The sequence below is a fragment of the Suncus etruscus genome, chromosome 4 (genome assembly GCF_024139225.1).
Source record: "Suncus etruscus isolate mSunEtr1 chromosome 4, mSunEtr1.pri.cur, whole genome shotgun sequence".
Lineage (NCBI taxonomy): Eukaryota > Metazoa > Chordata > Mammalia > Eulipotyphla > Soricidae > Suncus > Suncus etruscus.
In genome coordinates, this window is record NC_064851.1 from 30506204 (window position 1) to 30522081 (window position 15878).

Below are 15878 nucleotides of genomic sequence, written 5' to 3' on the forward strand. Positions count from 1 at the left end.
GAAGTTTCCAGATAATTTATCACCTCTTCATTCATTCATTAATTCTTTTACTGCCCAAACAACTATTGAGTGCCCACTAGACAATAAGCATTCATTTAAAGAACTGTGTCTGTCATCATGAGTTACCCATGCCATGTAAAATAATTCCATATAACCCTCTCCTGACCTTATCAATGGCATATTTCATCCTACTCACAAAATAACCTGAAGCAGCAGTGTGTTTCAAAACTATTAGAGATGTTGTCTTTGAGAACAAAGATCTATTTTTCTTAATTATTTCCAGTCAGAGAGAGTCAGTTCCCATCAACAGCCTGCTGAAACTCAGCTTGGTGATATAACTCATCCCAGACAATGAATGTTTGAGGTGACTCATGGCCCCCACGGTAGATAAGGACCATTCCTGAGGCATCATGAGTTCATGAACTGATGGCATAATAGCGTTTCTCTGAATGGAATCATTTAGTCAAAAAAAAAATGGGATGCAACCTTGGGACCCATCTTCATTTTGAGAGAAAAAATATTTCAAGGGACAGAAATCTAATAGATTTTTAAACCACTCTACAGATGAACTGATAACAGGATAGTCACATTTTCACAAGATTGTTGGTTACTTCACAGACTGTGTGACTGTGAAAGCTGTTCATCTTAAAATGTATTCAATTTAATGCACATTATAAAAGTGCTGTGTCTAATTTTTGTAAAAAAAAAAAATAAATAAAAGCATGGATTAAAGGAGCTGAGAGCTGTTTAAGCATCTTTGAAGTTAGTTGCCATATTTTACAGATAATGCTTATTAAATGTTTCATTGGACCAGTTATCATTCCAAACAATTTACTTGTGTTTCCCCCATGTTGTTCTCACAGCCTTGACATTAAAATTACAACCTGACATTAAGATTATTTTTATTTTATAACTTATGTTCAGAATGGATTCATGTCTGGATCAAAGTCATCTAAACAAATAAATGTCTGAGAGCATAACTCAAATTCCTTCATCCTGAGTTTCTTTTAAATGAAGAGGGCTATGTTTGTCATTTAGGTAAGGTCACCTGGCTCCTAGACATGGGTCCTGATTAATAACCGTCTGTGGTATTCTAGGTGAGGAACACTGAGGATACCAATGTAAATAAAAATAAAATAGTTTCTACTGTCTTTTTTACCTTGGCAAAAAATAAATAAATAAATAAATAAATAAATAAATAAATAAATAAATAAATAAATAAATAAATAAATAAATAAAAAGAAAGAAAGAAAGAATGTGGGCACACTGACCTCAAAATAAAGAAAAGATACTTACAGGATATTTATTCCTAGTGTTCAATGTTACCAAAATATTCAACAGACCAAAGAATAGAAGAAAGTCATTGAATAACATAACAATTACACAATTGCTGTTGAACTTTAGATCAATTCCAGAGCATGATGAAGACATTTGCTAGCTTGCAGTGGGATAAAAAGTCAATAAAAGAGGCCGGAGAGATAGCATGGAGGTAAGGTGTTTGCCTTTCATGCAGGAGGTCATCAGTTCGAATCCCGGCGTCCCATATGGTCCCCCGTGCCTGCCAGGAGCAATTTCTGAGTGTGAAGCCAGGAATAACCCCTGAGCACTGCCGGGTGTGACCCAAAAACCACAAAAAAAAAAAAAAGTCAATAAAAGGGGAAAGAGGTGGGGCCAGAGCCGTGGCACAAGGGGTAGGACTCTTGCCTTGTACGTACCAAACTAGGACGGACCTAGGTCCCCCAAGCCAGGAGCGCATAACCAGGACTAAATCTGAGCGCATAGCCAGAACTAATCCCTTATCGTCACCAGGTGTGGCCCAAAAACCAAAAACAAAAGGGGGGCGCAGTTTTAGGATACTGAAGAAAAGGGAAGAATATTACAATTACTAAAGAACACAGTAGAAATATGTAGAAGAAATTATCATGTTATACGGAAGACATGATGCCAACTGAGAAAAGTAAATTTAAGAAAATTAAGAATCAATCAAGTGAGTGGAATAAGCAAAGAAGATGCTCTTCTAATCTAATCTATTCTTTCCATTTCATTATGTGTTCTTTTTTATATTGGAGTCACACTTAACAGAGCTGAGGAGTGGGGGAATAGGAACAAGTGATGCTAAAAATTTAACTTGGAGCCCTACAATGCTAGGCATACCCTATTCCATGTGAAGAATTGCCAGGTCCTAATTATTTATTCTTTCATAGCTGTCATGAATGTCTATTGTGCTTCAGGCACATTGAAGAGCAAAGTGTGCTGATATCCTGTGCTTGAGAACTCTAGGGTCTAACAGGGAAGACAGAATTGGAGGAATCGTTTATTTATAATTTTATATTTCATATATAAAATATACATTTGTTTTGTTTGTGGACAACACCCAGTTGTATTAGAGCTACTTCTGACTCTGTACTCACGGATCACACCTGGTTGTGCTTAGGGTACTATATTGGATGCCAGGAATTGAACCCAGTTAACGCATTGGAGGTAAGCACCCTACCCACCATACTAAGGCTCTGGTCCCCAAGATAAAAATATATATTAACTGTGAAAAGTATTAGGAAGGGGGACCAGAGAGATAGTACAGCAGCTTGCTTTGCACATAGCCAACCCAGTTTCAATCTCCAACTCCACATAGTGTCTGAATCCCACCAGAAGTGACCCCTGAATGCAGAGCCAAGAATAAACCTAAAAAACTGTAGGGTATCCCACAAACAAACAAACAAACAAACAAACAAATATATATATATTAAAAATAAATAGAAGTAAAATACCAAGATGCCACAAGAGCTAAAGTAGAGAATTTAGCCTGAGATTGAATTGTCATGCAATGTCTTCCAAACAAGAGAAATAGATGCCGGAGAACAAAAAATGAAGATAAATATATTCTGAAAATGTTGAAAGTTAATCTATACCTTCTAAGTTAATAAAAGAATGAAAAAGACCTCTTGGGGGCAGAAGAGATCTGGAGTATCTGGGCAAAACACATACCTGGCTTGTATAAGGTCTTAAGTTGGATCCCTAGCAGTACATATCTTTCGAAGAACTTCTGGGTTTGCCCTATTTTAAAATAAATATTGGGCGAGTTGGAAAAATAGTACAGGAGTTTAGGTGCTTGCCTTGCAAATGTGAAACTCTGGTTCAGTAAGCAGCACTACAGATCACCCAGAGCACTGCCAGGAGAAGCCTGAGCTCAGAATCATAAATAAGCCATCACTGCTTGCAAGTCAGGCACTCTAACCACTGCACTATAACTTGAGCTCTGCTTATATATATTTTTTTTTTAATTGAAAATGGTGGGTATCTCAAAGTGATAGCTAGTTTCTAAACTTGTTGGATTATATCTATTTCTAACTTCAATATCCTGGATGATATCCTACTGGTGAGAGGAATAACTAACCTTCCCTAATTGCAAATAGTATTTACCAATCAACAGATCTTTGTAAAAGAGATAAGACAAAGGATCTTTTTAGTCCATGAGACTTGAGATAAACATTTTTTTTTTGTTTGTTTTTGGGCCACACCAGGTGGTGCTCAGGGGTTACTCCTGGCTGTCTGCTCAGAAATAGCTCCTGGCAGGCACGGGGGACCATATGGGACACCGGGATTCGAACCAACTACCTTTGGTCCTGTATCGGCTGCTTGCAAGGCAAACGCCACTGTGCTATCTCTCCGGGCCCAAAGAAACATATTTTTAAAAACTTTTCAAATATGAACTTAATAGAATTTAGCAATTGGTTAAGTCTGGGCGATAGGACAAATCAAAGAAAGTCAAAGGAACAGTGTGACAGAGCTCTGGTTCTTCCTTTGTGGTATACCATAGAGGAATCTAGACTGAGAAATTAAAAAACTCATCCTGGACCACATGACTAGAACATACCAAAGTCTATTTCAGCTCTCTTTCCTGCCCACTTCCCTATACATCAGTCTTTTCCCTCTTGCCATTCTCTGCAAAATCCTCTCATGGTCACAGTCACATGCCGAGCTCAGATGCTAAGTCAGATGCCAAGCTCACCTTGTGCTCTTCCTTCTATATTGCTAAGGTAATTGCATATACTCATGAACTATTCTTCCTCTGCCAGAACCAGGAATCTCTCCCAGTGCTTTTGGTGCTAATGTTTATAGGCCTGGCTCCCAGTCCCCTCATTCTTTTGTGATAGTGGCTTCTTCTAATTCAAGGGTCCTCAAACTTTTTAAACAGGAGGCCAGTTCACTGTCCCTCAGACTGTTGGAGGGTTGGACTATATTAAAAACAAAAATTAAGAACAAATTTCTGGGGCCGGAGAGATAGCATGGAGGTAAGACATTTGCCTTTCATGCAGAAGGATGGTGGTTCGAATCCCAGCATCCCATATGGTCCCCCGTGCCTCCCAGGGGCAATTTTCTGAGCATGGAGCGAGGAGTAACCCCTGAGTGCTGCCCGGTGTGACCCAAAATCGAAAAAAAAAAAAGAACAAATTCCTATGCACACTGCATAATCTTATTTTGAAGTGAAGAAACAAAATGGGAACAAATACAGTATGTGGCCTGCGAGCCATAGTTTGAAGACCACTGTTAGACCAACCTTTCCTCTCATTTTTTGTTAAACTGTAAATTCTCTAAAGGAAATTACAAGGCCTACAAGTATAATATCTGACCTTCACCAGCTTCCCAACAAATATTTGTCAAATAAAGAGCTAAATCTATAGACCTCGGACTTCATTCCAGGCTATAACCTATAGTTAAAAAGATACAATTTTTAAAAAGTCAACAAAGGATACCCTAACCTGCCCTCTGATGTCACTATTAAAATATTTGAAAAGAATGGTCACAATAATAAAAAAGCCTTAGGGCATTTACCTTGCATGTAGCCAACATAAATTCCATACACAATTCCCCATATGGTTCCGCAAGCTTACCAAGAGTCATTTCTGATTTCATAGCCACGTATAGTTTAAAAGAGAGAGAAAGAAACTTACATGCGGGCCGGGAAGGTGGCGCTACAAGTTAGGTGTCTGCCTTGCAAGTGGATGGACCGCGGTTCGATCCCCCCGGTGTCCCATATGGTCCCCCAAGCCAGGGGTGATTTCTGAGCGCATAGCCAGGAGTAACCCCTGAGTGTCAAATGGGTGTGGCCCAAAAACCAAAAAAAAAAAAAAAAAAAAAGTTAAGAAACTTACATGCATGTGTTGGCTTGTAATTTAGATTCTACTAATTATGTTCCTGACATCATCATCTATTTGGACTTGCTTTCTCCCTGCTTCCAGAATGTGCCAGAACACACCAACTTTACATTCTCATTCTTCTTGTCCTGAGGCCAAGCACCTGCCACAAGGTCTTAGAAGGCAAAAGCCCTGCTAGTACTTTCAAGAGCTGTTTCCTCAGAGGATTGCTCTGGTCAGTGAAAAGCATGCTGGGAAAGATGGCTTTTTTTGTGCCAATGCAGATGGTTTTCATTCTGTCGCAGAAAACATGAGAGGCCAAAGAGAATACTGGATGAGAATAGACACTTAATCTGGAACTTACAGCTCTACAGCCTCCTCTCCTTCCCTTTTGTCTCTGCAGCACTCTGGGAATCTCTCTGGGAAGAATAATACACTGAGCCTGGCAATTTGCAGAGTTTGTACTTTTTACTGTCATTTTTGGCCTTATAAAGGGGAAGATATCTCAGTGGTTACTTCCAGCTCTGTCCTCAGGGGTCACTGTAGGGAATGAGGGAACATAAGTGCCAGATATCAACCAGGGGTTACTTACATACAGGGCAAGTGCTTCATCCCTGTACTAACTCTCCATATCCCCAAGAAAAAAAATTGTTAAACTTCAATGGGGATTGAAAATAAAGATGCTGGGGCCGGAGAGATAGCATGGAGGTAAGGCGTTTGCCTTTCATGCAGGAGGTCATCGGTTCAAATCCCGGCATCCCATATGGTCCCCCGTGGCTGCCAGGAGCAATTTCTGAGCCTGGAGCCAGAAATAACCCCTGAGCGCTGCCGGGTGTGACCCAAAAACCACAAAAAAAAAAAAAAAAAAAAAAGATGCTGCAGTTAGTGGATGAACAGTGCTGAAAGACTTTCTGCACAATGGGATCTCACACCAGGTATGTGACTCAGTGGCCAAGCACTTGCCTTGCATGCTTGGGACCTTGAATGCAAGCCCCAGCACCCCAAAATAAAATAAAATTGATGCTTCTAACTCAAAGTGGAATTTCATATCCTTGATTCATTGTGACTCACTCTACCTGGTACCATGTTCAAGTTTGCTCTAGGTTTTATGCCCTGAGACCTCATATTTAGAGCCAATAAGGTGAGAGCAAATATGACAGCTACTCTTCGGCTCTCAGTTGAGAACACAGCCCGCTCCTGATAAGTGGCACCTTGCAAGATTCTTTTGTGGGAAACTATCTTGGAGGAATATCATGGCTTGCTTGTTTTTGTTTTGTTTTTGTTTTTCATTAAGAAGTCATCAGTTACGGCCTCGAAGACATGTCAGTGATTAGAGAAGAAAAAAATTCATATTTCTGCTAATAGTTTTGGTGCCTCAGCTGCAGTTGATAAAAATCATTCTGTTCTCTGATTTGGAGACCTGGGAAGAATCAAGCCATTGTGTAGATTACTTAAAATTCCGCTATGCCTGCACCGTTTGGCCAAAGAATGCCAAGAATTTGCAGCTGTTGCCCCCACTCCCACAAAAGGTTCAGCTGTTGTTCACTTGAGCTCAAGAGTTTTAATTGCCTTTGTGTCAAGGTTTATTAAATTACATCTTAGAGGAGCAAAAACTACAATAGTCATATTAGTAAACTGCTGAAAGAAGAAAATAATTGGAATACAGCAATGTTGTAGTGTAAGCTGTCTGAAAAATCTTTCCACATGATCAGCTTCTAGTCATCCTAGGGAAAGTTTCCAGGTAAATCCAGCCTCAAAAGTCTTATGACCTCAGCAGGAGCCCAGCCCCCCAATACTCTGCCTTGTTCCCTTGCTATGAAAGCACTTCTTTCCTAAGAGGGCCTTCTCTCATCACTCACTCCCCTGTTTGTATTTGGAGAAAGGAGACAGGAGCTGAAGTGATTGAAGCAAACAGAATTAGCTGCAGATTGGTTTCTTCTTTTAAGTGCTCTGTGTTATTGGCCCCACCGCCTCTATAATTGCTGCTTTCCTGTTTTTTACCTCTAACCCATCTGTGACAAAGCCATCAGGACAGTGTTTTAAACCCTCTCCTTTTGCCTTAGAGCATCTGAATAAATAAGAACAACTCCAAAAAGGTGATCTCCTTTTTGGCCAGAAAACCTTGGGTTTTCTGTTAAGGCACAAGAGAGGAAAGGAGAGGACTTTCTAAAAATAAAGAAGCTACAGCCAATGTTGATCCTCAGGAGGGAAGTAGCTAATTATCCCAAGAAATCATTTATTTTGATTATTGTTTGGTAGCATGGTTTATTATAGTGTTTATGTTTATACTTTAGGCATACAATGTTATTGCTCCACACCCAAAGTGCCAGTATCTTCCATCACTGTTCCCAGGTTCTTTCTCATCCAACCCTCACTCCCAACCCCCAACTCCCCATCTCCCACTTGGTAAATTCAGACTTGTTATCAAAGTCTAAGCGTTTGTTTCTATTGAACATTCTTCCTTTGCTTTGTATTTTTTGTGCCACTTATAAGATGTTTCACTATTTATCTTTCCTCTCCTGACTTGTTTTGCTTAACTTGATACCACCTAGTTCTTGCTGTCGCATATGCAAGATTTTACCTTTACTTAAACTGAGTAGTATTTCATTGTATATATACAAAATATATATAAAATATACCATATGTACAATATATGTTACATATAATATATATATGCATCACGTTTTTTCTTATCCACTTATCTGTCATTGGACACTTGGATTGTTTCCAGATCCTGGCTATTGCTAAGAGTGCTGCAGTGATCTTAGGTATGATCTGTCTCTTTGATTTATCTATTTTGTGTTTTTGGAATAGATGCCAAGGAGAGAAATCACTGAGTCGTATAGAAGCTCTATTTTTAGTGTTGAAAAGTTTCCATACTGTTTTCCATAGAAACTAAATTGGCCAACATTCTTACCAATAGTGAACGAGGTTGAAAGAATCCTTCCTTCTGAAGAAGGATTTGGTTTTATTATTATTATTATTAAATCTCCATAAAAGAGTTAAAAAGTTGTTGATAGTTGAGTTTTGGTCATACAATGTTCCAACACCCATCCCTGAAAAGGAGGCCAACCAGGAAAGTAGTTAAGAAGTAAACGTTTGGGTCAGAGCGATAGCACAGCAGTAGGGTGTTTGCCTTGCACGTGGCCAAACTAGGACGGAACCGGGTTCGATACTCGGCATCTCATATGGTCCCCCGAACCTCCCAAGGGCGATTTCTGAGTGCAGAGCCAGGAGAAACCCCTGAGTGCTGCCAGGTGTGTCCCCCCCCCAAAAAAAAGAAATAATAAATTCTTAAATTTTTTAAATTCTCAATAATAAAATCTCAATCATTTTTTTAAAAAATTTTTTTTGGTTTTTGGGCCACACCCGGTGACGCTCAGGGGTTACTCCTGGCTGTCTGCTCAGAAATAGCTCCTGGCAGGCACGGGGGACCATATGAGACACCAGGATTTGAACTAACCACCTTTGGTCCTGGATCGGCTGCTTACAAGGCAAACGCCGCTGTGCTATCTCTCCCGGCCCCATTTTTTTAATTTTTTTTATTGAGTCCATTGTAAATTACAAGTCTTTCAAAATTGTATTTCAGGTATATAGTGCCAGTGAATTAGGGCCATTCCCACCACCAGTATTGACCTCCCTCCATCCTAGTTCCCAGCATGCATCCCATACTTCCAACCTTCGCCCCTTGGTTTGCTAGTGTAACAGGTCCACTTTGCATATAGCTTGTTATAGTTTAGGTCTCTTGATTCTATTGTTGACTTTGTCTTGAGTATTTTGATCTGACTTTTTTTTTCCACTCAATGCTCCTGAGACCACTTGGCCCCTGGGTCCCATTCACTTTTTTTTTCTTTTCTCAATTTGTAGGAGGACATAGAAATATGAGGCAGAACAAAATGATTCATGTTCTAAGGTTCTATTAAAAAGGCGGAGTCCCTATCTAGAATATATAAATAAAATTAAAAGAATAAATAAATAAAGGGAGCAGATGTGGCACGTTTTTTCTTTGTTTACATAGGCACAGTAAACATTGGGGAAATTAGAAAGAAAATTCCCTTGGCTTAAGAGAGATACAGGGTGTCGCCACTGTTGTCGTAGTCAGTGTGATTCGAGATGTTGGTTTTTGCACAGAGCCTAGGGCAGAGCATCTTCTGTCAATCATGTTTTTTATTTTTCCCTTTTAATCAGGCATTGATGAAGCAACAACTATGTTCTAGATGCTATGCTGGAGGGTATTGTGGTATGATTTTAACCAGACTCTCACAGAGGCCAGGAGAGGGGAAGGGGAGAGGGGAGAAAGGGTAGTGGGGGAAGGAACTAAGTTAGTTCCTATGAAGTCTACAGAATGACTATAACCTTCTAAGTATCAGGGCAGCAGGAAGAAACTACTCCACAGTGAAGAAGACCTGAGGTCAACACTTGATTGTGAACTTGATCCTCTCTTTAGCTTTAAAGAACATTAGGACATTCCTGGGGCAACTAAGACACCTTCCTTGACATTTAAGTGAGATCTGAAGATGTTTTTCCGGGAAGTTGGCTTGGTTCCTCATCTGGAGGAAATGACGCTGAAGTGTTCTAGAGTGCTGAGGCAACTTATCCTCAAATTTTTCAAGAAGTTATTGTACTCTACTTACATCTGTTTTGAAAAATGTGTATTTGAAAAGCATTGTTGGCATTTGCGGAGCAACTTTCAGACTCTGTGGTATATGTTCTGCATTGGGGGAGGGAATTCAGTCCCTCAGGAAACTTCTCCGATTTCAGCAGACTGGTCTTCCCACCTTAGCACCCATGCCCTGTGAACTTTCCTCTGTGACCCTGTAGCAGCCTGAATTTCTCCCCAGAGACTAACATGTTTTAATTCTTTGTTGTTTAATAGTTTACTGTCCACTTTATCCAGACAATTCTAGACACATTCTCCACTGTTTCCACAACTGTGTCCACAAATCCCAGTGTGGCTTTTGGGATGTCATAAATTTACAACATCTACTTGGTGATGGAAGCACAAAAACGTACCTATTGTCATTCAAGTTAAACAGCAGGGCCAGAAAGATAGCTCAGTAGGCTGGAATGAATACTCTGCATGCAGGAGTCCCTGGTTCAATCCCTGACTCTATCTGGTCCCACACACAATGAACCAGGTATAGCCCTAAAATATCACAGGGAATGACTTAAAAACAACTGGAAAATGAGACTCCAGGATCAGACAAGAAGATTGCTTAGCAAGTGTCAAATATCCTGATTTCAGTCCCTGTCAACACATGATGTCTCTAGCATTGGCAGTTGTAGCCCACCACCAGCTTGAGCAGCAAACTATCAACCCAGCACCCCTGTTAGTGGCCCTATTTTATAAAATGAGAGAGAAAAAAAATACCAAGATTCAAACCCTTGGTTCATCTTTAACTTCTTTTCTAGGTGGCCCTGGTTCTGGAAAAAGCACCCAGTGTGAAAAGCTGGTAGAGAAATATGGATTTACGTATCTCTCCACGGGTAAGCTCCTGCATAATGAGCTGTCATCAGAATCTGAAAGAAGCATAGCAGTCAGAGACATCATGGACCGAGGAGATCTGGTGCCTTCAGTAAGTTACTCGCCCAGCTAGTGGGCTGCTTTGTAGTGTTATAATTAGTCTGGACTGCTGAGAGATTGGAAGCCAGAGGGACATTAGCTGCACCTTCTTTGTGTGCATGTAAAAGTTGTGAGATAGGTAGGAATGGCTATGGCTACTCCATCTGATTACATAAGTTTGTCCAGGATCAGGGTTCTCTCCTATGCTGGCTCTGCCATCCTTCTGATTGCCTATAGCATGCCCACCTGCCCAGCAGTCCCTACTGTGGAGTTAGAATCTTCAAAGAAATTGAGTGTGATACAGCAAAACCAAGTGGCCTCTCAAAAACAGAAAATAATGTTTTTATTTTTTGGCCTTGTGCTGGAAGGCATAAAAGCATTGCTGTGAAATGTGGTATCTTCCTTATATGATTCATGGAAAGTCTATCACTTTTAAGTAGCATTTTTCTCTGCAAGGCAGATTTTGTCTCTGAGAAGTTGAATGCCATGGATCTCAAACCTCATTCATGCTAAGATCCTAAGTAGGCCTCTCAGCAGGGCTGGTACAGGACAGTCTCTTTCAGAACTCAGAGCTCTCTGCTTCCTCTCCACTAGCTGTTCATTTGGAAAGCAAAAATGGCCCTCTTGAATGGAAACAGACCATAGCAAAACACTCTAATCACCATGGATCATTCTTTTTACAGCAACCAGTGTGTTTTCTTTAAAAAAAAAAATGTTTATCACAGAGCCAAAAAGATAGCACAGGCACTAAGGCATATGCCTGGCATGTGACCAGTTTGATCCCCAGCACCACATGGTCCCTCAAGACCATGGTCCTGAAGGTACAACCCAGGGACCTCAAGTAATCCCCAGCACCACAGAGCAATGTCCCTCCCATCCTTGCACTCTTGCATGAAATTGCTATTTCGGTTGACCAAGAATCTTCAGTGGGTTCTCTGAAGCTCCTGAGCATCATTTAGAAGAATGCCCGATCCCACTTTCCAAAAAATAGTTTATCCCATTGTGTTACGGTCACATGTCACTTAATGACAAAAGCCCTTCTGGGAAAAGTCCCACCACTCTCACAGTGATTTCTGCCTACCGTCTCCTTGCTGTTATACCCCACGGCCTTTGCACTCACCTTTCCTCAGCCTTAGGGCTCTTGATATATAAACTCACATTGTTGGCACTTTTGCTTCATCTGTGTCTCTATTTAAATGCACCCAAGTTATTAGAGATCCCCTACCCCCTACCTGTCCTGTCCTGATACATTATTTCTCTGTCACACTGCCCCTGTCACATTGTTTCGCTTTGTTCTTGGTAATATTTGTTCTTAGTCATTCTTTCCAGCAGATTCTTTTAATGTATGATTCCTTCATCTATTATCCATCTTCTTCAACTAGTATATAAGAACCCAATCACCATTACTAGAAATAGATTCTCACCACACTTGCAGAGATCCAGAGATCATTCATCTCCTTTGACAGATGGTTGCATTTTTCCTATGTGCATTCTCAAACTTCCATTTATCTTACCTGCCCTTTTCTCTCAATCATGGGTTTTATTTTGTTTGGGGTTTTTTTGGACAAAGGTTTGGACAAACAAAGTCAGGTCTTACTCCTGGCTTCGTTTGTGGATCACTCTGGTAGCTCGGGAGATGGAGTATAAGGAACTGAACCAAGGTCAGCCATGTGCAAGAGAAGCCTTACAGCATGGGTTAAATTTTAAAAATGTAACTGATGGGCTGGAGAGATAGTAATATTGTGCATACTTGCCTTTCATGTGGATGGCCTGAATTTGATTCCCAGAACCCCATAATGTCTCTGAGTCCCACTAGGAGTTATCCCTGAGGACAGGGCCACAAGTGAGTATCCCTGAGTACCATTAGATGTGGCCCAAAAATTGAAACAAATCAATTAATTTCATTTTATTTAAATGTAACTGAGAAAGTGTTCACATTTGTGAACAAATGTGCCTTAGCACCTTTAGCATCTTCTCAGATCAATGGAATGTCAAATTTCATATAGAATTTACTAGAAGGAAACCAACAATAGTTTCACTTTTAACTGTTATATCTCATTTTAGACCACCATTATATCTGATTTATGGAGTACTACCATATGCAATATGGCTTCTATATTTCAACTAATCTAAGATACCACTTTTAAAATATAACCTTAATCTCTAACTAATCAGTAACTAATAACTATCAAGTAAGAAAAGATATTCTGACTGTGACCCATCTGATTATAAGTTACCTTCCAATTTGAGGAGACATTCAGTAAAACATATGAGCAGAAGACTTGAAATTGATGAAGTAGTGCTGCTGTCTGAGGCTTGCTCTTCAAGCTCATGTTCTATCCTGAACACATATCTTGCTTACTTGTGTTTCTGTACCTTCGCTTGTTTTTTCCATGCTGGAGAAGCTCATGTTCTCTCTTGGACATGCATTTCTTTTTTTTTTTTAATCTCCCTCATAACTTTCTAAGTAATTTCCTTTGAATAAAAGCTATCTTGCTTCGCATACAATATTTACAAATATATATACATATATGTAGCTGTATGTGGTTAATGTTAGCCTATCTTCTCCTCATTGAGATAACCAAAGGGTCCTTTGCAGTTCTAATGGTATTTTGTGGAAGAACTCAGGACTTGTCCCTCTCCCTCTATCCCAGGGTATCATTCTGGAACTCCTGAAGGAGGCCATGGTAGCCAACCTCAGCAACACCAAAGGCTTCCTGATCAGCGGCTATCCTCGGGAAGTGAAGCAGGGGGAAGAGTTCGGGCATAGGGTAAGCTGCTATTATGGAAACTGTCCCCAAAAATAGTCAAGAATATCATAAATCTAAAACTGTCCTTTTCCCAGTTACATTCATTAAGACTTTCTATTATAAATGACAGGGACTCAATAAGTATGACCACTAACAAAGGTGGGGTAGAAGGGTAAGTGAAGGAACATTTATTTTTTCAAATATGTATTATTTGAATAATAATAAAGTTATTATAAATTTAAAAATAATAATAAAGTTATAAAAATCAGATTTATTCTACACTTTTATGGATCCATGATTCCACATTTATTGGTAACTCATTTGATTCACCTCTTAAATTTTTTTTTTTTTTGTCCTTTGTGTTGGGTCTCATTCTCTTTCTGTTTTGAGTTTGTAATTGAAAGTCACCTCACAGAAGTGTTTTCAGTTTTCAGTGGGTTCAACAAAAAACCCAAGGTTATATTTTCTTATCCTGGATTAACCCAAGGGCCTTCATTGTGACCAAGGGGGAAGAAAGGAGAATTCATGATGAAATATCCAGAAAGATCTTGGTCCTGCCTGCAGGCTGAGGGCAAGGCTGGAAGGTTAAGAGGAGAATGGGCATCACATGGGAAGCACAGAGACTGAGATAGGAAAGGGAAATCAGCCCCCCAAAAATAAAGATGCAAACTGTCACATCCCCCATGCCTACTGCTTCATGCCCACCCTCTTCAGTGCTTTAGTTGGGTCAGGAACACTCATAGAGTGAACTGCAGCAAGTAAAACTTTTTTTTAAGAGCCTTCTCTGGACCAGGTCTAATTTTTTAAATATCTTTATTTAAATACCTTGATTACAAACATGATTGTAGTTGGCACACTGGTGAAGGGGGGTGGGTGTTCTGGATCAGGTCTTAGGCTACACACTTTACATACATCGCCTTTAATTTTACAAAGTCTAAGCAAGAGAGATACTGTTGTCCCGTTTGTCAAACAATGACTTCCAAGCCTAGAAGAATAAATACATAAATACATATGTAGATCTCTTTTGAGCTGCAAAACTTTTTAATGCAGGAAGCTAGAGAGAAAGTACAGTAGGTAGGGCATTTGCCTTGCTGAGAATTGACCCAGGTTTGATTCCCAGCATCCCAAATGGTCCTCTGAGCACCATCAAGAGTAATTCTTGAGTGCAGGAGAACCAGGAATAACCGTTGAGTGCCACTGGGCATGACCCAGAAACCAAAACTTTTCCATGCATATTTATATATATATATATATATATATATATATATATATATATATATACTTTATATATATATGCTCAGCAGTCTCCAGGACCACTCTCAGCTATACAAATTTAGCAGCTGTGTGTTCAGGCTGTTGAATCAGCACTAGCATAGCCATGTGGTACTCCAGAGCCATGAGAACAACCTATTGGGATGCTCAAATAAGTAAGTAGAAAAGGTTGTGGGTTGTTGTTTTTTTTTTTATGATAGAGATGGTGAAGAAAACCAGAGAGGATATATGTCTTGCCTATGGTCATTCTGATACTAAGTTACATCTGGTGGCAAGATCAACATTTTAGGGGCCCAGACTGGAGGGAAAATACAGCTCTTTCAGCCTAGTGAGTCTCTTCAATCCTCAGCAACACATCTGACCCCTACCAAAAGTGATCCTTAAGCACTGAGCCAGGAATAAGCCACACATCACCCAGTATGGCCTAAAAATAAATTGAAAAATTTTGGGACCTATTCCTTCAGCAGTGACCCTACATTATTAATTAAGGTATATATTATTTGTGTTTCTCTGAGGTTTAGTCTGACTACCTGCTGGGCCTTTTTCATTTCACTTTCTTAGATGGTCTCTGAATAAAGGATTATCATTCACCTCCTATGTTTCTTACTTAGAACTTAAGTCAGAGAAGAACTTTGCCGACCTCATTAGTGCCCTGAACAGCCTGGAACTGCCAGTTGTGACCCCAAAATCAAATAAATATATAAACAAACAGATACATAAAGTACATAATTCATGTTGTCTGCAGTCAGAAAAGCTGGATTTTCATCTCTGACATAGATCAGTGGTGATTCTAGACATGTCAGTCATCTGCAGTCTCCTTTGTAAATGGAGATGATGACATTTCCTAGCTCCCTCATATAAATAAAAGGTCTTCTGAGCATCAAATGATAGAATATACATACTGTGTTTTTTTAAGATCACCACTCATACAAGCCTGTCAGTTTCTTCTATTGTGCTGCCTCCTTTGTTACATCTCAATAAGGGTTAGCAGAATATATAACTAACTGAATAATATTTGTTATCCTTTGGGCACTTAAAATGTTCCAGAAACTGAATTCGATGACTTACATGTCACTTATTTATCTTTATACTCCTATTCTGGAGGTATTATCATCCTCATTTTGTATATTAGAATCATTTTGAAGAGGGTTATGTACT

At 39.7% G+C, this 15878-nt stretch overlaps 1 protein-coding gene across 2 annotated transcripts in view; it reads left to right on the forward strand.

The window, feature by feature from the left end:
* Positions 1 to 15878, forward strand: part of AK5 (adenylate kinase 5) — a 283479-nt gene that overhangs the window by 237207 nt on the left and 30394 nt on the right. For both annotated transcript variants that reach the window (XM_049771780.1, XM_049771781.1), the window contains 2 exons: positions 10548 to 10711; positions 13353 to 13469. In XM_049771780.1, the coding sequence (XP_049627737.1) occupies positions 10548 to 10711; positions 13353 to 13469 (281 nt within the window). The remainder of the gene's footprint in view (positions 1 to 10547; positions 10712 to 13352; positions 13470 to 15878) is intronic.